This window comes from Dendrobates tinctorius, unplaced genomic scaffold, assembly GCF_039654945.1.
Source record: "Dendrobates tinctorius isolate UK_male_01 unplaced genomic scaffold, ASM3965494v1 ptg000145l, whole genome shotgun sequence".
In the NCBI taxonomy this organism is placed as follows: domain Eukaryota; kingdom Metazoa; phylum Chordata; class Amphibia; order Anura; family Dendrobatidae; genus Dendrobates; species Dendrobates tinctorius.
In genome coordinates, this window is record NW_027361812.1 from 13,147,278 (window position 1) to 13,169,998 (window position 22,721).

General features: G+C 42.0%; 1 protein-coding gene across 6 annotated transcripts in view; it reads left to right on the plus strand.

The window, feature by feature from the left end:
• Positions 1-22,197, plus strand: part of PCBP2 (poly(rC) binding protein 2) — a 36,084-nt gene extending 13,887 nt beyond the window's left edge. Inside the window, exons 4-13 of one of the 6 annotated variants that reach the window (XM_073546214.1) lie at positions 5,204-5,320; positions 5,412-5,543; positions 5,989-6,117; positions 6,772-6,846; positions 10,226-10,327; positions 11,039-11,080; positions 11,315-11,390; positions 15,536-15,591; positions 16,238-16,407; positions 18,685-19,319. In XM_073546214.1, coding sequence (XP_073402315.1) covers positions 5,204-5,320; positions 5,412-5,543; positions 5,989-6,117; positions 6,772-6,846; positions 10,226-10,327; positions 11,039-11,080; positions 11,315-11,390; positions 15,536-15,591; positions 16,238-16,407; positions 18,685-19,051 — 1,266 coding nt within the window. In that variant the 3' untranslated portion in view covers positions 19,052-19,319. Of the gene's footprint in view, positions 1-5,203; positions 5,321-5,411; positions 5,544-5,988; positions 6,118-6,771; positions 6,847-10,225; positions 10,328-11,038; positions 11,081-11,314; positions 11,391-15,535; positions 15,592-16,237; positions 16,408-18,684; positions 19,320-21,763 lie in introns of those variants that run through there. The other 5 variants (XM_073546218.1, XM_073546216.1, XM_073546215.1 and 2 more) reach the window with 5 other exon arrangements.
• Positions 22,198-22,721: the final 524 nt, after the last annotated feature.

Genomic DNA, 22,721 nt, shown 5'->3' on the forward strand with positions numbered 1-22,721 from the left:
TCCGGCAAAATGCAATGCCGGATCCGGTTTTTCACCATTGACTTGCATTAGCGCCGGATCGTGCCGGATGGCATTGCGTTTCATCCGTTTTTGCCGGATCCGGCAACTTGTCTCATTCCGGCGTCTGGAAAAAACGGCTACTGTAACGTTTTTTGTCTCCGGCGAAAAAGCCAGAAGCGCCGGATCCGGCGCTTCCAGCTTTTTGCTACAATGAAAGTCTATGGGCGCCGGATCCAGAAAAAGACGGATCCAGCCACCGGATCCGGTTTTTTTAAGTCTGCGCATGCTCAGATCCAATTGGCCAGCCGCCAGGAACAGAGACGGATCCAGCAAAAAAACGGATCCGTTTCTACAGTTCTCCAACATTTATGCCGGATCCGTTTTTTCTAAAAAAAAAAAAAAGCCGGATCCTGCCTGACTGCAAAAAACTGATGTGTGAAAGTAGCCTAACCTGAAGATTATTTAATCTAGAGCATTTTTGTTGAGAAGCACATATTGATATTTGGTAGTAATGCATTTTACCTTGCTTTCCTATATACTCCTACACAGATGTGTAATGTAATCATAAGAACGGAAAATGCATTGCTTCCTTGCCAGTTAGAGGCTGGCAACATTCAAGTAGCATTTTGCTCTGATAAGCCTCCTGGTACTCTGCCTACATGACCACCCTGCCTGGCCCCACAGTTAAGTTTCACCCTTTTATTCATTGGACAGGCTAATCCAAATCATATCGCTGTGAGTTGTAACCTGGGGCCAGTAACAAAGTTGTTTTTTGTAGTCTAAGCATATAAGACACAAATTTGCAACCAGTGTCAGGGATCCTCCATTGTGTTGCAAATTTTTTACACAAATTCTAACATCATCCTGTCATTGGCAAACACTGTCATGTAGTGGTAGGTAGGCAGAGCTAACAAAATAGTTACGGTTTAAGCAGGAAGATTATGCTTTTAGCAGTGTACTGCCCAACTATGTTAAGTAGGTTTTATCAAGTTGCCTCGACTAGAAAGACCATCTAGTTCCCTTAGCTAATCATGTTACCGTGTTTATCTAATGTTTGGTCAATGTTGGCCTTCTGATTGAATAACCCAATCTTAAATGCCAGAGAATTTATATTCTGCTTATATAGAGCAATTGTATTCCAGTTTTTCAGAAATTGACTGTCCCCATTGGGGCTCACAATCTAAATTCCCTAGTGGTATGCCTTTGGTGTGTGGTAGGAAATCGGCGTGAAGAGACTTTCAGCTTGCCCCTGAGATGTCATTCCAGGCATAAGGAGCATGGCGTCCTCACTGCTGCAGTGTCCAAAGCAATAGGAAAAATAGAAGTGGATCAAGCTCACTCACAGGGCTCATTTAAAAATTGGCAAACTTTTATTTGGTTATCCTTTTAAACAGGGCTGTGGAGTCGGTAAGCCAAACCTGCGACTCCGACTCCTCAATTTCCCTTACACCGACTCCACGACTCCGACTCCCACACATATTGCTTATATTTAAGTGAAAAATTTATTGTAGTACAATGTGAACCTCAGACATTTAATCATTTTTATGATCCAATAATCAAGATATTTAGATAGAACAGAATATATATTGGTGTACTACCCGGTTTTCATTCTTTTTGCTACAGATACGATATGGATAAGACAGATATGGATAGAGCAGATTTCTAATCTGCTTTTGCTATTGAGTAACATTATCTATGAGCTCAAAAACCTTTCAGGTGATGCAGTTTTTTAAAAAGATGATCAACTTTTGCAGCTGAAAAACGTATCCTCAAAACAGGAAAAACGCTGTGTGTGAATGTAGCCTTAGATCAGGAATATAACAGCCATTTATAGGACATTTCATAACTTTCCCAAACTCCTATGAAAAAATATTCAGCACATCCTGCATTGAATTACTGTACCCAATTTATTATATATTTTAGGAGTCGGTCCATTTTATACCGACTCCGACTCCACCAAAATGAGCACCGACTCCACAGCCCTGCTTTTAAAAATTGAAGATTACAAACAAACATCTCAGATGACACAGCAATGGCAGGGGGTGGTAATAAGGCTGGAGTACCCGGAGGAAACCTATACAGAACATACAAACTCCTTACAGATGTCCTTGGTGGGATTTTAACAGTGCTGCAAAGAAACCATGTTAATCACTGAACCACTGTGCTAAAGATTATACTCTCCTCTTGCACTGCCACTGCTCCATTGGTCGGTGCCAGGTCTCTTGGCAATTGCGTGCCGTTGCCTACAGCATTCACTTGCCCACTGATTGCTAGTTTAACCATCTCATCATAGCTTACATCCACTCTAATAACATTGATGTTCAACAACTGCTGATTGACTGCTGTGCTCATGTGGCAAAACTGTAATGCAAGCCCTTGGTGAGCTGGCATCGATAGAACTGCGCTGGTGTGGGAGAGTAAGTTTCACTCATGCTCAGGGCATTTAAGATGTTGTCCAAGAAGTTGACTACCCCTTAAAGGGAATCTGTCACCTATTTTTTTTTTTTTTTTTTTTTTTTTGCGCGTATCAGCTGCTGGCACCTCCATCAGGGGCTTATCTACAGCATTCTGTAATGCTGTAGATAAGCCCCCGATGTAACATGAAAAATGAGTTATATTATACTCGCCCAGGGGCGGTCTGGGTCCGATGGGTATCGCGGTCCGTTCCAGCTCCTCCCATCTTCTAATGGTGACGTCCTCTTTGCTTCCAGTCGTGGCTCCTGTGCAGGTGCACAGCTCTGCCCTGTTGAGGGTAGAGCAGAGTCCTGCAGTGTGCAGGCACCAGACCTCTCCCTGCGCACTGCAGGACTCTGCTCTACACTCAACAGGGCAGAGCAGTGTGCCTGCACAGGAGCCACGACGGGAAGCAAAGAGCGTCACCGTTAGAAGATGGGAGGCGCCGGACCGCGACACTCATCAGACCAAAACCAGACCCAGACTTCCCCTGGGTGAGTATAATATAACTCATTTTTCAGGTTACATCAGGGGCTTATCTACAGCATTACAGAATGCTGTAGATAAGCCCCTGATCGCGGTGCCGGCAGCTGATACTCTAAGAAATAGGTGACAGATTCCCTTTAATGTGTTGCTAAACCTCTGCTACAAAGACGAGCAAATAATTAACTTTCTTTACCAATCATTCAGATGGGGTAACAAAAAATAAAATCTTAAAATTCTGTAAGAGTTGTGACTACATGTTACATAGTAACATAGTTTTGAAGGCTGAAGGAAGACCTTATGTCCATCTAGTTCAGCCTATTTTTAGTGCAGCTGTTCTGCATTGATCCTGGGGAAGGAAAAAAAACCCACAGAGTAGAAGCCAATTTTCTCCATAGGGAAAAAAATTCCTTTCCCCCTAAGCTGGGTCAACCATCTACCTATAATCTGTTATTCGTAACCTTCTATATTGTTACTCACAAGAAAAGCATCCATTCCTTTCTTAAATTCATTCAGCGAGTTGGCCATCACCACTTCCTCAGGAAGAGAATTCCAGAGCCTCACCGCTCTTACCGTGAAGAACCCTCTTCTGTGCTGGTGCAGAAATTGTCTTTCCTCCAAACGAAGAGACTGCCCCCTTGTTCTTGTCACAGTCCTTGGTACAAACAGTTCATTGGAGAGATCTCTGTATTGCCCTCTGATATACTAGTACATATATATTAGGTCTCCCCTATGTCTTCTCTTTTCTAGCGTAAATAGACCTAATTTTGATAACCTTTCTGGGTATTGTAGTGAACCAACTCCATTTTATCATTTTAGTAGCCCGCCTTTGAACCCTTTCAAGTTCAGTAATGTCTGTCTTGAGCACCAGCGTCCAAAATTGCACAATACTCCCAAGTGTGGTCTGACGAGTGATTTGTACAGAGGGAGAATTATGTTTTCATCTTGTGTCTCCAGACCTCTTCTAATGCATCCCATGACCCTATTTGCTTTGGTGGCAGCTGCCTGACACTGGGCACTCCAATTTAGCTTCTTATTGACTAAGATGCCTAAGTCTTTTTCCATGTCTGATTTCCCCAGCAGTTTCCCATTTAGTAAGTAAATATAGCATCTGTTTCTCCTTCCCATGTGCATAACCTTACACTTATCTGTGTTACCTGTGTTGGCCTAAACTTTATAATATATTCTATATTCACCTGTCCCGGTTCCAAGGCAGCACGCCTGGTTCCTCTGTCAGTGATGTTCAGGCAGCAGAGGGCGCGATGATGCACTCAGTGCGCGCCCTCTGCTGCCTGACGTCACTGACAGAGGGACCCGGCGGGCAGACAGCGGCGAGCAGCGTTGGAACCGGGACAGGTGAATATCTCAGGTGCCGAATCCTGAGCCAGCGATGACACCTGTCCCCCATAGCACGCCGGCGTCCCTGCCTGCTCAGCACACTGGCACCTTGCCCCAGGGACAAGAGCTGAGTTTCCTTTATTTTTTTTTTTCCCCCCCCCCTCTATACCTGCAGCAATATATGGGGGCATGTCATATGGGGCCATTATTGGCCTTTGTGCAGCATTATATGGGGTGTATTTTGTATGGAGCATCTTATGGAGCATTATATGGGACTCCTGATTCAATATGGCTATTCAAAAACACGACCTACCGTTGTCTCAATTTGACTTTTATTGGTATCTATTTTTATTTTTGAATTTTACCAGTAGCTGCTGCGTTTTCCACCCTAGACTTTTACACGAGTCAATAAGTTTTCCTAGTTTTTTTTGTGGCAAAATTAGGTGGGGGTCGGCTTATCCACGAGTATATACGGTACTGCTTTGCCCTTCAATATACTCTGGGGCTTAATTTCTAGAAAATGACTTCGTATTTTGTGAGTTGGGTGGCTTTAAACTTTTCTTTAATGGGAAATTTTTTTTTTTTTTTTTTTTTTTTTGTTGCTTTTCTGCCTGTACAATCCAGAACAAAGACAAATTTCCTAGTTGTTGCTTATATTTTTAAAAAAGCCTTTTACAATAGCTTTGCTTTTGTCTATACATTTCATATTTTATTGAACTGTACAACCACACATTTCATGGTACAAAGATGTATATCTTTCCTGTATTGTGGTATCGTGTTTTATTGTACTTGTTATGTAATTCCTTGAAGTCTTCAACCCTGGCTTGTCAGGTCTTACTTTTGAAGATAATCTAAAACTTGTATAGGCCAAGGCTTTGTTCTTTTTTTAAAGGCATGGTGAATATAAATGCTTGGTTTCTCTCTTTAGAGTGGGGCACGGATAAACATCTCAGAAGGCAACTGCCCTGAACGCATTATCACCCTAGCTGGCCCAACAAATGCCATCTTTAAAGCTTTCTCAATGATTATTGATAAACTGGAAGAGGTAAGATAGGGTTAATCTGTACATGTCGTCATCTTGTGTTCCTGGGATACTGTGTATAGAAGACTAATTTGCATTAACATATTTTGCCTAGGATATCAGCAGCTCCATGACAAACAGTACAGCATCCAGCAAGCCACCAGTCACTTTGCGTCTGGTAGTTCCTGCAAGTCAGTGTGGATCGCTAATTGGAAAAGGAGGTTGTAAAATAAAAGAAATCAGAGAGGTGAGTTCTCTATATTGACTTATTGGATGAGAAAATTGCACATGTGCAATGTTGCCCTTTCATGTTCTTGGATTTGAATGTGGGTCTCTCTGCTTCGTATTCTGTCCTATGGTAGGGTAAACTACAGCTACAGATTGTGTTCAAAATGGCACAAAAAATTGTGCTGTTTGACTTATAGCTTTTGATACTGATGAACACACTCCCAGTCTGCACAGTGGTGATTTGCAGGCTGGTGTGATTGTGCATATATTATAGCCTGTTCCACAGAGTAGTGGGCTCTCCATAGAGGACTGATAACTAGGGAGTCCATACTGTAATTTCATTGCTTCTAGCAGCCAAATAAGAGAACCTGCTCTCCCCACCATAGGACACTAAATTCAGCCGACCATCTCTTTTTACATTAAGGTTTACCTCACTGTTAAATTTATATATATTATTTTGCTAGAGTACCGGCGCTCAGGTACAAGTTGCAGGAGATATGCTGCCTAATTCCACAGAGCGGGCGATCACTATTGCTGGTATCCCTCAGTCCATCATTGAGTGTGTCAAGCAGATCTGTGTGGTAATGTTAGAGGTGAGTGAAGTTTTGATGATGCTTTTACTATTAGCTAGCTCCAGCTGAATGCCTTGTGTAGGTGTTAATTGTACAATAACTTTAAAAGGGTTACTGCTTTTGTTAGTGGGTTCTTTCTATAAATTGATCACTGGCTGCCCCCTCCCCTTTAGAAGCTGTGATCTGTTGCTGTCCGGCAATAATTCTGACAAGCCATTAGGGGGGCGCAATGAAGCTTTTTGCTTCAAAAACTTTCACTAATCTAGCCTGCCACTGAGGTCAATGCAAAGTCCAACCTGGGAGAGAGAAATAATTGTGTACTTTGCACATAAGCAGATAATGGATAGTCTGCTTCCTGTTACTGCACATGTAGATGAGGATGCAACAGGTAAAAAGTGACTTTCAGAGTTTGTAAGAACGTAAGTAGTGGAAAGTGGTCAACCCATTTTACTGCCATCTCGTCTACAATAGTTAGCTGGTGTGCAGGCTGTCTACTAGTGGATGACTCTTGAATGGCACCTTGCCTTCCCAGCTGTAAATTTTCAATTGGGTCGTCTTGTATAAAGGTGTTTACTGAACCGGATAACTCCATAACCATGATCAGTGCTCTTTTTTGTTTCGTTTCTTGCCTCTATTTTTTTTCTATCATGTAAGCTAAATGTTTTATTTTTCTAGTCTCCTCCGAAGGGGGTCACCATCCCATATCGGCCCAAGCCCTCCAGTTCACCTGTGATTTTTGCAGGTGGTCAGGTAAGACATATTTTTTTTTTTTTTTTTCCCTTATAAAGCTGTTCACATTTATGATGTGATTAACAAAAATTAAACATTAAAGGGCTGTCGGCAAGTTTTTCTTTCTTGTTCTTGATCAGATGATCAGTCTTGCTGTTTCACACAATGTGTGGAGCTGTGCTGATTTTCAAAGCAAGTCTGAGAATCAGATGAGACTTCTTAAACTTGCATTTAGAAAGCAACTTGGTCCACACAACTTTTCTGAGCTGCCTAGTCTGATTTGTAGTCACATGGTCCCGAAAAGGGCTCTGAGATTGGCAAGTAATGTAATTACACGACAATACTTCTAAAGTATTGGGAGGAGAATGATTGCTTTTAAAGACTTTTATTTTGGTCTCTAAGGCAATGTTCAGACTATCAATATTTGCAAGCCAAAACCAGGAGTGGGTGAAAAATTCAGAAGTGGTTCTATGTTTCTATTATACTCTGTTGCACTCTTGGTTTTGACAGCTTGCAAATACTAATGTAAAATACTGAGGTGTCAATGTGGCCTTGCACATGATCTGCGACAAATGCTTTATTTGTAAATCTTGGATTTCTAGAAGTGAGATGCTGGCCTGTGAGCACTATTTGTATCTAAAAGTGCAAGACCACACAGCTAAGAAATGAGCCAAGGATAAAAATTTGTTTGCGTAGAAACCATTATTGTGCTAGTGTCTCCACTGTGTAAAGTCGGTTCTGAATACCCATGCACATTAACTCCTTAGTGACCAATACTCCTTACTGACCTGTATTACAAGAGACTAGCATCCCCTGATGAGTGACAGTCCTGTAGTTGAGGGCAGAGCAGAGTCCTGCAGTGTGCAGGACCTCTTCCGGCACCTGCGCTCTGCAGTAATTACAGAATGCTGTAGAGTAGCCCCTGATGCCGGTGGCCGCAGCTGATGGGCAAAAAAATTGATGACAGATTCCCTTTAAACCCCATCAGCACCCTGAGATATTGATTGTGTGGTCCTGATGTTTGTCATGGCAATTCATGACCAATTAATGGGCTTAGTCTGCCGGCTACTGTGGCCTGATCAGAAGTATCAAAATTTTGATTGTAAAATTACACTTCTTTCCTGTTATGCCACATTTTACAAATGGTGCTGATATAAAGCAGACAGGAGGGAAATGTTGTTACAGTTTGTGTGGTGTGACTCTCTGTATTAAAGATAATCATTCATTCAAAGTTTGAAAACACAATTTAAATTTTTTGTAAAATGTAAAGTTTTATAAATGCAGAAAATATCAACATTAATTGACCATTGCATAAAGTACAATGTCACGAAAAAGCAATCTCAATCAATGGGATATGTTGTAAGCGATCCAGAGTTATTACCACATCGTAACACTGGTCAAATTTCAAAAATTTGCCCCGTCACTAAGATCTTAAAAGCAGAGTGTTTAAAATGACTCAAGTGCATGAGCTGTGCACACTCATGGCATGGGCACACAATTCGGTGCACCTTCCTAGTGGTTTTCAGTCTCTATCTCCTGAGAAGACAGCTGTCAAGTCAGTATGGAGATCGATGGAAAACCAGTTGGAGGGTGCGCTGAACGGCTATGCCAAGGGTGCACGGAGTGCTTGTGTTGTGCAGCCACTCCCTTAAACTTTTCATTGTATATGTGCTTTTACATTGAATGCAGTCTAGTCTGCTCACCTTCATGGAAACAAAACAATTGTCATGGTGAACAGTGGACTTGTTTGATTAATTTGAGAACTTTATAGTTATACAAACACTTAAGCGAACCACATACTCTTTCCTATGGAGTTTTGAGGATTATCTGGCTTTTAAATATCAAGAAGAAAATTCTGTAGCTTGTGTATACTGAATTTTTTGTTAAAATCATGTGATGGGCCATTAATGTCTGATTTCTGGAGGCCCGTTCTTCATTACTGCAGTCAAGAGGTTGAGTAGAGTAGCGTGTGCTGTTCTCTAATGTCTAGGGCTGATGATTTGGGGACATGATTACCTCTGATCTATACACACTAGACGGATGTGCATGACTATGTGCTTCATTCAGTGACTGGCTGCAGTAAGGAAGAGTTGGGTCTCGCTCCCCTGCTCTAGTCATTTGTGGGGCTGCCATCAAATATCTGTCAACTCTGGTAGGAAATTGGGATTGCCCACAAATCACATTCAAGGTTCTTTGTTAGGCATTTGGTTTCTGAAAGTTTATGCGTGTGCCAAGCTGATGCATCACCTACTGAACAAAGTGTAAGTGTCTCTGATAGAAGTGCTTGCCTGGTGGTCTTCACTTGTACATTTTTTTTTTTTTTTTTTTTTTTTTATAAATACCCTGAGTTGTAAGCATGGATCCAAAATGATTTTATTTGTAAAGTAGATGTAATGACTGAGACATGGCTGCTTGCATATGATTTAAAGTGATCATTTACATGCAGTGTATGTTGCAAAATACATCTATAATTTAATGTACTGCCACGTTGAGGCACTTGCTATGATCTTTGGCAGGATCAGTACTAATCATGTAGTGAACTATGTAGCTGTTATGAAAATAAACACACTTCCTCCCTTTAAGGCTGTGTGCACACGCTGCGGATTCCGCTGCGTTTCCGCAGCGGTTTTGGCCGCTGCGGACACGCAGCAGTTTTAGCTGCGGTGTACAGTACCATTCATTTGAATGGAAAAAAAAAACCGCTGTGCCGACGCTGCGGAAAAAAACGCGCGGATTTGCTGCGGTTTTGAATCCGCAGAAAGAATTGACATGCAATTCTTTCTGCGGAAACCGCTGCGGGTTCCTATCTCTACCATTGTGGAGATAGTGAATCCGCAGGACCAAACCGCAGGCAAAACCGCAGATAATCCGCAGGTCTTTGGACCTGCGGATTATCTGCGGTTTTTGCAAAATCCGTGCGGATTAATCCGCAGCGGATTCCGCAGCGTGTGCACACAGCCTAATACTACTTGTAGCTCGTGTTGCATCCCTGTATATTAATGTCAGTATAATTGACAGTAGTGAGGCAACTGCTATGGCCCTCTTATGTGTCTGCTCAGATCGGCCTTAAAACAAACTCTTACTATGGTTTTGCTAAACAGAACTGTACAGTTAGTGGAATAACTTTTTTTTTTTTTTTTTTTTTTTTTTTTTATTACTTCACAGAGACCATAGCATTAAGTAACGTTATAATCCTGCAAGGTACTAGGGGCATGAGCAGTCTTAAGTGTCAGCGGTTCATTGTACAGTGAATGAGCGAAAGGAGTATAAAACTGGCCTCATTTTGGATCCATGACCCAAACTGCTCCCCATGTGTTAGGTGTTGGGTTATCACGTCTGAGGACATAGGCTGTGACTTTTATCAGAGATGACTGAACCCCATTTTCGCTTTGTTCAACAGGTGTCGCGCCAGGCCGGAGGGCACGCATGTGAGACTGACCTGTGGGAGGGGCGGAGGTCCCACTCAGGGGGAGTCTCCCTAGATGCTGTGGATCTCCATGGGGTAGGTCCTGTTATATTCGCTTTATATCTACCCCTTTCCTAATGTTAGGTTTTTGTTTTTTTTCCCCTCTGGCTTTTTTTGTGTAGACTGAAAACTGCTAGTTATGCTGATCATTAAAATTTTAAATGTAACTTCTGGGCCTTTATCACAGATCATGTGCAGTCTGAGCTGTTCTATAAAGAGTAGATCAGGAGTTACTCCCCAACTTCTCTATGTAGCAGTTTATCATAACACTAGCATTTGTCTTGGGCAAATGTGCTTGTGATTTTCATTACGGGTGGGAAGATGAGCAGCTGCCACTCTCCCTATTCTAAGGATGAACTCCTGGCACATCATAATCAGTCCCCTTTTAAATGAAGCTTGTGTAACTGTACCGTATAGATCGGTGCATATATAAAATACACAAGACTGGCAGCATTGACCACAGGCATCTGCTACAAATTGCGTTTGTAGTAGTGTTCGATGTTCTTTGCTTTCATGCTTATGTGGTACCTGCTTAAATATATAAAAGAAATGTATGCGAAGATCAAATGTCTTCTCTTGCTCAGTGGGGTGGTTCTAGTTTACATGAGCTGCTTTAATGCTGTCCGTTGTATCCTGCTTATAGTTTTGGGCTCTAGTCTTGCTTCGCTATCACTTGCTTTTACACCTTTTCAGATCTTTCTGGCTGTCACAAGGGTATAATAGGACTACTTTTACTCCTTTTTATAGGCCTACACCATTCAAGGACAGTATGCCATTCCTCAGCCTGATGTAAGTGTGCTTTTGCTCTATGCTGTGCTCATGTACTAAGGTGAATGGTGTGTCCCCTGCTATATGCCTCTTTCCAATGCACTGCTTCTGCTCAGGAAGGGTCTGTACTGTTAAAGCTGCTACTACTCCAGTTGATTTACCAATTTCACCTGGAAACCATCTTTTACCTTCCTTTTAACAATATTTAAGAGCCTTGCACCTCTGTAGAACTGCTTTATTTTTTTTCCCCTTTAGCTGACCAAGTTACACCAACTGGCAATGCAGCAATCTCACTTCCCCATGTCCCATAGTGGCAACACCGGATTCAGTGGTAAGGAATCTATGCTTGCCTCTTGTTTTGATGGCCACACTGTTCACTGCTGGCTTTGCAATGTCCTACACACTTCACATTGTGCTAGAAGTATGACTTAATCATGTGGAGCAAACCAAATAGTGCAAACCAAATAGTGCAAGTACCTTTTGGGTTAAGATCTCTACATTAGTCTCAATGTTGGTACTTTGCAATGTACATTCTAGGACTAACACACAGAGCAGCCCCTTGAAACACTGCACTTGCCACTTATGTATGTTCAGGCAGGTCCTGGACAGACTGCTGTTTTCATTGTAAGAGTGCTGAAGTTGATCAATGCTGTTGACTGGAATACCCCATAATGGACTGTTTTGCCCCACGCTTTTCACACTAATCAAAATTTTAAATGCATTGTTGCATTACATTGTATACACGGCTATTCTGGTGTACATTGATGTATATTTACGGACCATGCAAAGAAGTTGAGGTGAGATGCTCATGTGATTCCCGGGGGCATGTCTTTAGCATTATCCTGTGAACAGTTCCCCACTGGCAAAGTTTATAAAGTTTGCTAATGGGGCACACTAAGGCTAGTTTCACACTTGTGCACGATGCGCTACGCAAAAAGATGCAAGTAGAAACGGATGCAAAAACATGCATGCGTTTTTGCATGCATTTGCGTTTTTATGCGTACGCGTTCTCTAGGTGTCACATTTCACAGGAGGAAAATGTTAGAAAAATCCTTGAAACAGACTCCACCAATGGGACACCAGTGGGCATGTCATGGGTAGGGGATGGCTTAAACCAGTGTCTAGACATGTTTACTCTTAAACGCTTGCGTACACATGTCCATCTCATAGACTAATGCGTTGTTTTAACGCATTCCGTGCACAAGCGTACGTATGCCTTTTTTTTTTTTTTTTTCTTTTTTTGTCCGACTTTGGATAGACCCAGAAATGCAGCATGTTGCGTCCGGCGCTTCTTGTCGCACACCTCAAGCGCATGCACACGAAACTGCAGACGAACGTATGCAAACGTAAGACCATGCGTACACCATGTTAAACATGGGTGCGCATGGATGGGCAGTGCGCAAACGCTAATGTGAAACCAGCCTAAATAAAAGCCTTCTCTGGCATGGGAATAGAAAAGTTAAAGAAATAGGAAACGTTCACTAAAGCTGGCTACTTTTCATTTTTATAGTGTTGCATAAACTTAAAAACAAACCGCTCTCCATACTGGAGTCATTAGTAATGTGGAAAACTGGGACATAAGAGTGCAAAATGGGGTTTTACCTGTAAAACAAGCACAGAAACCAACATGGGTCTGCTCACCTGGTAGTGTTGCACCTAAGCAACATGTAACCATCGCATGTATTGACATGAGACCAAAGTATTTTAGAGAGAACATATCCGACTGAAGTGTCAATTGATGTGCTGCTGATAAATATATTAAACAAATACTTTCCTTAAACTTTATTTTAGCAGGTTTGCAGGGTCAGAGCTTCAAGGTCAACGCAAGACCTCTTAATCGCAAGTAAAACCTAGTCTAGGTTTTACTCATAATGAAGAGGTCCTGCGTTCAAAACACTGACTCTAAACCTGCTAAAAAAAAAAAGTTGAAGGAAAATTTTTCTTAATAATCAGCAGCGCATCAAATAACTTTTTATACAGCACTAGCAAATTCTGCAGCGCTTTACAATTTGCACACATCATCACTGTCCCCGATGTGTCTCGCAATCTACATTCCCTATCAGTAGTATGTCTTTGGAATGTGGGAGGAAACTGGAGAGCCTGGAGGAAACCCACACACCGGGAGAACATACACACTCCTTGCAGATGTTGTCCTGGGTTCAAATCCCACCAAGGAATCCAGTGCTGCAGACCTACAATGCTAACCACTGAGCCACTGTGCTGTATCAAGTGACATTTCACCTGGATATGTTCTCTACCGAAGTCATTGGCTCTCTGCTGGTCTGTGAACTTGCTGCAGTTCTGTTGCTCTTGGACAGTCTCAAGAAATGCCTTGCTGCTTCTGCTTGTACAAAGGGTAGAAGTTAAAACTTTCATTCCTTTAGTCATATACCAGCATCCCATAGGATTTGATTGTCTACTCACACATTTCTGCTGCAGTAATCTACCTTGCACAGTCTGTTAAAGTGGATTTAAAACACTCAAAAGCACAAATTAATCTAGCATTCATGCATCTTAAAATGTGAATGGACTACACAATGTTCCAAGTTATTATGCAAATGATATTTTTATCTGATTTTCCTAAATGGTCAGTGCAAATGAGTCAGTCTAAGAAAAGTCATCACCCATTAGCGTATACATCAAATTTTATTGAAGAGACCTCCCAATGACAACAGTATACTCTCGAAAATGAATAAAAACTCAAAATGCACTGTTCCAAATTATTAGGCACAGCAGAATTTCTAAACATTTGATATGTTTTAAAGAACTGAAAATGCTCACTTGTGGAATTTGCATCCATTGAACTTGAGTTTTTGGAGAGTTTCTGCTTGTATTTCTTTGCAAGCTTGAGGTCAGGGGAAGATGGTGGTCACACCAGGAGTTTCTCCTTTTATGCCCATAGCAGCCAATGACTCGGAGGTATTCTTTGCAGCCTGAGATGGTGCATTGTCATGCGTGAAGATGATTTTGCTCCTGAAGGCACGTTTCTGCTTTTTATACCATGGAACAAAGCTGTCAGTCAGAAACTCTATATACTTTGCAGAGGTCATTTTCACACCTTCGGGAACCTTAAGGGCCCTACCAGCTGTTTCCCTGTGATTCCAGCCCAGAACATGACTCCTCTACTTTGCTGACGTCATAGCCTTGTTGGGACATGGTGGCCATCCACCAACCATCCACTACTCCATCCAGGGTTGCTTGACACATCAGTAAACAAAACTGTTTGAAAATTAGTCTTCATGTGTCTGGGCCCACTGCAACAGTTTCTGCTTGCGAGCACTGTTTAGGGGTGGCCGCATAGTAGGTTTATGCACCACAGCAAGCCTTTGAAGGATCCTATACCTTGAGGTTCAAGGGAATCCAGAGGCACCAGCAGCTTCAAATATCTGTTTGCTGGTTTGTAATGGCTTTTTAGCAGCTCTCTATCTGATGAACTTGCCTGGCAGAAACCTTGGTCCTGCAAAGAAATACAAGCAGAAACTCAAGTTCAATGGGTGCAAGAATTGTGAAGGTGATATCAAAGAAGGGTTCCTATGTTAACATGTAACTTGGCCTGTTAGGATGTTTTTGGAGTTAAATAGCTTTTTTGTTCAGTGAATGTGACCTCCTAATGCTGCAAATTCCACAAATATAAGCATTTTCAGTTCTTTAATCCCTTCACGACGCCTACATAGGCGTCATGAAAAGTTGTGCCCAAACGACCCATGACGCCTACATAGGCGTCATGCTATAAATCTCCCTCCTGCGGGTCGGGTGACCGGGGTCGCTGAAAGGTCACCCGACCCGCGCAAAGAGGACACTCTACAGTTAATCCCAGGGGGGTGTGGCTTAGCCCCCATGTGCCTACGATCGCTCTGATTGGCTTTCACTTTTAACAGCCAGTCAGAGCGATTTGTAATATTTCACCAATGAAATTTGGTGAAATATTACAATCCAGCCATGGCCGATGCTGCAATAGCATCGGACATGGCTGGACACAGACACCTGACCCTCCCACCCCCCGTCGGTGTGGCGATCGGTCGCCGCTGTCATCATCTGCACCCCGATCGGTCGCCGCTGTCATCTGCACCCCTTCCTTTCGCTTTGCTGGTACTGTGAAACAGCTAAAAATTGGCATAAAAACGCAGCAAAAACATCCAGTGTGAACATACCCTTAAGGTGGCAGATGGAAGCTGAAAGTTGTGCAGAATGCAAGTATTGCTCGGGCATTAGTGTTCAGAGAACAGGAGTTGCTTGTCTACGACCACTCTAGGGCGTCAAGCTTCGGGTGCTAGGCAAGTAATGTACTGAATGATCACTGGTAAATGTTCACTTTTACAGTAATATGGGTCACCTGTGCATTCATTTTTCTGTTGTGAATTTGTCATTAGATAAGCTTTCGGACGCTTCCCCCCCCCCCCCCCCTTTACTCGACTAAACACCTTTTTATAGCCTTATGAGTGGCTTACTAATACTTTTCTTTTTCTTATGTTTTAGGAGGTATTGATGCTTCAGCTCAGACGACCTCCCATGAACTTACCATTCCAAACGATGTAAGTATCAAATGTTCCAACTAGTGCTGAAGTGCTACTGAGTAGCATGTTACTGTATGCAAGTAGCTGGAATTGCTTGGTATACAGAACGTAATGAAGTATGACATTGGTATAGAACTGAAATGACATGCGTGGGATGAAATGTTAACGCAAATTCAAATAGTGCAGTTCTTCCCCTCTGGTGTGATTCAGTTTTCTTTCACATCTTAAAAATTAATTTTTATCAGCTGGCATTATGCTTCTGACCTTCTATAAGCAGCTGCAAAATAACACAAATAGAGGCAGCCTAATGTGTAAACTGGTTAGATTGTGCATGTTCGTTCTGGACAAATATCTCTGTGAAATTGCCCCATAAACCATCATCCACTTTTAATGGCTCTAAATGGTTCATATGGCTGACTTTCTCACCATAATTTGCAAATAGTTTCCATTGGTGGCTGAAAGAGTTGCTTTAGTACTGTTGCCACATGGGAACCTACCATGTCATATTGAATGGGGCCAATCCTTATGTGGACACAGGTTATGAAACTGATATAATTAGTGTTATATATTTATACTATGCATTTCTAGTGATTTCCTCAGTAACCAGTATTTCTGATCTGTTACATTGCATAAATGAACGGATAAACTAACTTCTGTCTTCTAGCTGATCGGCTGTATCATTGGACGTCAGGGAGCTAAAATAAATGAGATCCGCCAGATGTCTGGAGCACAGATCAAGATTGCGAACCCTGTTGAAGGTTCTACTGATCGTCAGGTTACAATTACTGGATCAACAGCCAGCATTAGTTTGGCCCAATACCTTATCAATGTCAGGTATGACATTTTGGCTATGACGCTTTATATTTTTAGTACTGCAGTGGGATTTAAACTCTAGGCCCCTAGATATAGAAAAAAAGTAAAATAGTTGATAAACATGTAATCTAAATGAGATCAGTGCAAAGTCTTACTGAGATTTTTCCTTTTTTTTTTTTTTTTTAAATTGCTCTTTCCACTGACAAACTAGCACAGAAGCGGTCAGCTCCCTGATCTTTACAAGCATCAGCATGTGACACTGGCAGCCAGTGGGTGGTGTCTCTGGTCACATGCTGTACTGTTGACGCCACTAATCAGCAATGTAAGTCATATGCTGGAATTATAACACATGCGGACATAGTCTAAGGGACCACTGGGGCTTCTATGCTGGATTGTTAAATGTTTAAAGAGTAACTGTCTCATAACAAATCAGATTTTTCATTGTCTGCTCGTGTGTAGTCTTAAGTGAATAGAGACTCATTCTGTCCTGCTGACAGTTCAGCTGCTCCATGTCAATAGAACAGCTCTTCCAGGCTGCTCTGTCTGCAATGGGGAGTGACTGCTGACGCCTTGCTGATTGCTGCATAAAAGTGGGAAGCAGGCTGTTGAAGCCAGCTGTTAACAACACACTGGCAGTCATGCCCAGTCAGCAGTGCGGAAGCAAAGCCTCTGCTCTGTGGACATGACCATCTGTGGGAGCTGCTGAATCGCCAGCAGGAGCAGTCTGTGACTGCTGAGACAGCGGAGATTAGCGCACGGCACAATAGGGAGGTAGTTGACAACTACCTGCTTGCTAGTTGTTAGGCCAATAGTTACAAAAACCAAATTAAATGGTCCTCGATAACCTCTTTAAAACTCAAAGTTCTGTGGAGAGCTGTAGCTGTCTTTGGAGAACCTGCAGCAAAGTCTCTGCCTCTTAACTCCTCCCTCTTAAAGCGCCAATTGCCGTCTCCTGTCTCAGTAATGCGAGCATCTGTCTCCACTGAATACAGATTTTACCAGTGAATTGAGTTAAAGATCAATCCAGGAGGAGAAAGTAGATTTTTGTTACGAATTACTCTATAAAGGGAAGCAACTGTCCAAAAATGACTTATTGATTTAGATTTTTTTTGTTATATGCTTTTGCAAGTCTCAGTTAAATCACAATCTTAATTATAATCTTGCCACTTTCACACTGTCCACTTTTAAATTTATAGTCTTCCTGTGTTTTAGGGAAGAGTTTACATCAGTTTATAAATCAGAGGCAAGATTACAATGACTCGTTCCTCTATACACAACTGATGACACCGTATCCACCATTCACAATGGATCACATCTGACCTGCTCCCTTCACTATGACCTTGCACAAGCTTTTTACACTTTAATATAAAAGTTGGTGTCAGAATCTGACCAATGTGGCTGTGCACTAAATTCCTGAAACACAAGTGAGTCTAAAAAAGCCTGTGTGAAAATTGCAAGTCTTAGAGATAGAGAGAGATATATATATATATATATATATATATATATATATATATATATATATATATATATATATATATATAATGTACCATGTTAAAAAAAAAAACTTTTTTTAAAATGCATTTAATACAGAAATTTTTATTCTGATGAGGGTTTTCCTCTAAGGTTTGTTTGCAAAGCAGTAAGTTTTAAAAACTGGTGAAACCTGTAGTAAATTGGCGGTATCTCTGCAGTGGGGTCTCCAGTTATGTCCATTGTAGTCATACCCATAAATTCAGTCCATGTGGGATCTCCTGTAGCTATCAGTTTACATGAGCTGGTTGCCTGGCTCATTTTGCCTGATTCTTGGTGAATTGGCATCATTAAGATGAATAATGCTGATCCACCAAGAGCAGCAGGCTGACTCTGCTTTGTACATGGCCCCACAGGATAAACCAGCATCAAGACTCCTGAACTACACAGTATTGAAGAGTTCAGCACCTTACCATTACTTTGGACATAACGTGTACATGGTTGCTAGTGTGGGGCCTAAGGGGGTAATGATGCAGGAGACTGGATTCTCCTCTTCCATCCCTGTCATGTGTTTCTCACAGGCCCTGCTCTAGACTGACCAGTATCTGTTATGCCCGGAGTGTTCCTTCAGTTGAATATAAAATGTAGTTAAGCCTGTTTTAGCACTGAGCTAAAAATAACTTTAAGTTGCTTAGTTTCTGGGTTTCACTATAGTGTTTAGCTTGCTCTCAGCCTCCATTGTTATCCTCCTGTACTCCTCCTTTTGTTCCTGTTCTCCCACCCACCCGTTTAGTTTTGTTCCCTTTTTTCTTTTTTCCTCTGTTTCAGTCTAGAAACTGCTAAACCCTCCTCCTCCCAGAGCGTCACGACCCCTGACCTTCTCAGCATCTCTCAACCCTCCACCCCTTCCTCTTCCAATGCTGCCCCCTCTCTGGTGAACGCTTCCACGGCCGGGGGCGGCGAACCCTCCTCAGCCTCCACATCCTCTTCCTCCTCCTCGGATACACCTTCCAGCCTCCCTAATCCCTCGACTGCCCCTTGTGTCTCCAATCTGCTTGACATGAAACCTGTCCCGCTCCTGGCTCTAAATGTCGTGTCCACAGCCTCTACCTCATCCTCCTGTGCTGCTCCTGCCTCTGCCGCCCAGCAATACTCTAAAGTGAAATCGGACAAGCAGCGCTTCTCTCCATACTGAGTAGCCTGTGGGTGGAGTTGTCCTAGAAACTGAACTTCTCTATGTAACATTGATTGCATTGACTGTCTATTAATCCTGCTGTAAATGCACATAATGCTGAAAACTGAGCTGTCAAAATGGTGGTTAGTGGGCAAGATTGCAGCTCATTGATAATTTGATAGGTAGATTCCTGCCTCTTTGTGCATCTTTCAGCTTAGTGTTAGCTATTCTATGGCTTTGATCAGCATTCACTGTATTTCAATAAAGCAGCCAATGGTTTGTTGCGAAACCTTAGTATGAGTTATTTCTGAGCAGTCCATATTGTACGCTATACATATTTTCTTAAATGGCCTCTAATGTGCTTTTTTTTTCTTTGCATTATAAAAAGTTAAGCAAATCTGCTTGGAATAATGTATTATCCAAGCATGCTAGGACGTTATCCAAGTATCTTGGGTGTGCTTCAATATGTTGGAGTCTCCACTAAAGCATGATTTGGGGCTGTAAGACAGCCGCAGAAACTCCTAACGTTTTGCACAACCTGCCAAGATTTTTGGATAACACATTATCTGAGCTTGTTCACTCATCACAAACTATAAACGTAAGAATTGATTACTATTTATAATAAGATCACACACAATGTTTCTGGTTGGAAAACTTGCTGTCCTTAAAAATGCAGATACTGCTAGTGTGAACACTTGTAGGTCAAATGGTGTCCTAGAGACTGATTATCTGCAAATTGGGGTTTTACAAATGTTATCTACACATAAGGCAATGACTTGTCTAACCTGAATACTAATAAATGTGGATAAATGTTTGCTGCAAGTCCCTACTGCTGGAGAATTGAACACCTGTCCTCTTTAAACGCAGAGCCACAACCATGAGGTACAGCAAGTCTGGACCCCCCTCCCCCACCAATCTGTTAGAGGGGGGGGGGCTTGGATTTGGCAGTGCATGTACTTTTTGTAGTTTCTTTAAGTCTTGAGCTGCATGAGAAGGTGCTACTACTAAGGTAAAATAGGTGGACCTCCACAATATTTAAAGGGTTTCCACAGTTTTTCATTTTAACATCTTATTTCTGATAAATTCTGTACTTACCATATTTTTCAGACTATAAGATGCACCTAGCTTCTAGAGGAGGAAATTGGGGGGGGGGGGGGCACAGCATCATCTGGTCAATTTTGTACTTAATATCCCCCATCCTGGTATGCATGGCTCCCTCACTCCCTCATAAGGCTAAGTCCCCATGCTGCAGAAATACTGCAGGAATGTTCGCAGCATTTCCGCAACTCCTCGCCACGGGTAAAACGCATGTGGAATTTGCATTCCTTTTTGCAAGCTTTTTTAGCTTGCAGAATGCTTGCGCTTTTCCAAGTAATTTGAAGCATCGCTTGGAAAAGTGACAGGTTGTTCACACTTGTCAAGCATAGTGCTTGACAAGTGACCAATTTTACTATTGATGCTGCCTATGCAGCATCAATAGTAAAAGAATATTAAAAATAAAAAAATAGGGATATACTTGCCCTCTGTAGGCCCCCAGAATCCTCCCGCCCCTCATTGGTGCTGCCGGCAACTTCTGTTCCCAGGGACGCATTGTGCTACTCGTGAGACCGCTACGTCATCAGAGGTCATTTGCGCAATACATCCCTGGGCATGAAAGTTGCCGGCAGCGCCAATGAGGGACGGGAGGATTCTGGGGGCCAACGGAGGGGGTAAGTATATCCCTATTTCTTTTAAACAGGAATATGGTACCCAGAGCCTGGAGGAGAGTCTCCTCCAGACCCTGGGTACCATCCGCAAATGAAGCGCTCACTTCACGCATGGTGGACATAGCCACATGTGTAAAGTGAGCATTTCAGTGCAATCCTGTGGCGGTGGAATCGCTGCGATTCTGCAGAAATAACGAACATGCTGTGGATTTTACCGCTATGCGATTCCGCAGCAGAAAAATCCGTAGCATGGGCACAGCAACTGTGGAATCCCATAGGATTGCATGGGGATGCGTTTTTAAGCGTTTCCGCAGCGGCAAAAATGAGGCTGAAACGCATAAAAAGCACAACGTGGGCACACAGTCTTACACTTCATTGCAGTGAATATAAATTTCTTTAGCAGCAGGTACAGGAGTTGGCCGCAGCCCCTCATCCTGTGTCTGACCTGCTGCTTTGCCAAAACAGCTCCACTACCTCCCCACCACAGCCAGAGCTGGTACATCCAGACTATAAGATGCACACCCCCCCCCCCATTTTCCTCCAGATTTTGGGAGTAACAAGTGCATCTTATAGTCTGAACAATACCATGCATACCTACCTCCAGGAGCTCTATGCTATGGCCATGTTCTTGGAATACATTCTACAATTGCATGATCAGACATGGTACAAAAACTTCCAAGATGTATGAATTAAAATGTGCTTGGCCCATGGGATTCCCACCCACCCCTCCCCTAAGACTTATGCTAGAATTGACACTTTTTTGACATCAATGCCAAAATTGCAGCTTATTTTTTTTTTTTTTTTTTTTTTTTTTTTACACTTGTAGCCAAAATTGCTTTGTAGCCCAAGCATTCAGAAAATGCTTAATCACACCATAAGACCTTACCATAGCACAGCTTACAATGGCTGAAGTCTTAACATAGTTGTGCACTGTGCGCTCAGAGCAGATACATCTGGTAGTTAAATGGATTTATATGGGTAATATGTCGTATTGGTTTTACACTAAATCTTTTGTTTTTCTGTTTAGGCTTTCTTCAGAAGCTGGTGGCATGGGAAGCAGTTAAACATCTTCCAACATCTCTTCCTCTGTTTAGCTCATGTCAGTTTGCATAGCTCTGCAAAGTTTGTACATTTTTTTTTTTTTTTTTGTTTTGTTTTTCCATCTTTATTTCTCCAGGTTTTAACTAGTTTGCAAATTTTCAGTTTCATCGTGCTTTTCCTCATCCACTCGTCAACTTTTTTTTTTTTTAAATGAAGTGACAGCATTTTAACAAATTGTTTTTCCTTTTCCCGCTGTTAAAACCTGCTGATACAGATTTTAGTTTCATAAGTTTGTCCTGTTACCTATATATATTTTTTTTTTATTTAAGTCACAATGTAAAGAGTGGGGTATTAAAGGCATTTCAATTTAGTTCTGTAACGTCAGGAATTTTTCAGAAAACAAATAAAGATGGACTGAAATCTTGTGTCATTACTCTTCTACATTGCAAGTGTTCAATGTTTAATAAGCCCCCCACAAAGCGGTGTGACTGATGTAGAAGACTTGAACAATACTGTTGAAGGGTAAATGAGAACAGTTGGCCACCTTCTAGCTCCTGTAAAACCTGTTTGTTGTATAACGAAGCACAATCATCTTTGTTAAAGGAAAGACATTGCTGACAACTTCCCCATAGTTTATTACATTTTGCATGAACCTTGCTTATGTAACATGTCGTTATGGTCATTTCAACTTTCAGCATAGGTTTTGGAAGCGCTTCTGAAAACTTATATAAAAGCAATTATGACAAGTGTTGCCCTGTACTGAATGTACACCTCTCCAGGCTGTCCAATCCTCAGGTGCTTTATTAAGTGCGGTCCCCCAATGCGCTATCCAGCGCCTACAATGTAAAATGTTTACCAGCCATTTGAAGATGAAGTGATACTCCACATGATCGACTTGCCATCTTCAAATTTTAACTTTTAAAAAGCATATTTCATAAGTTTCT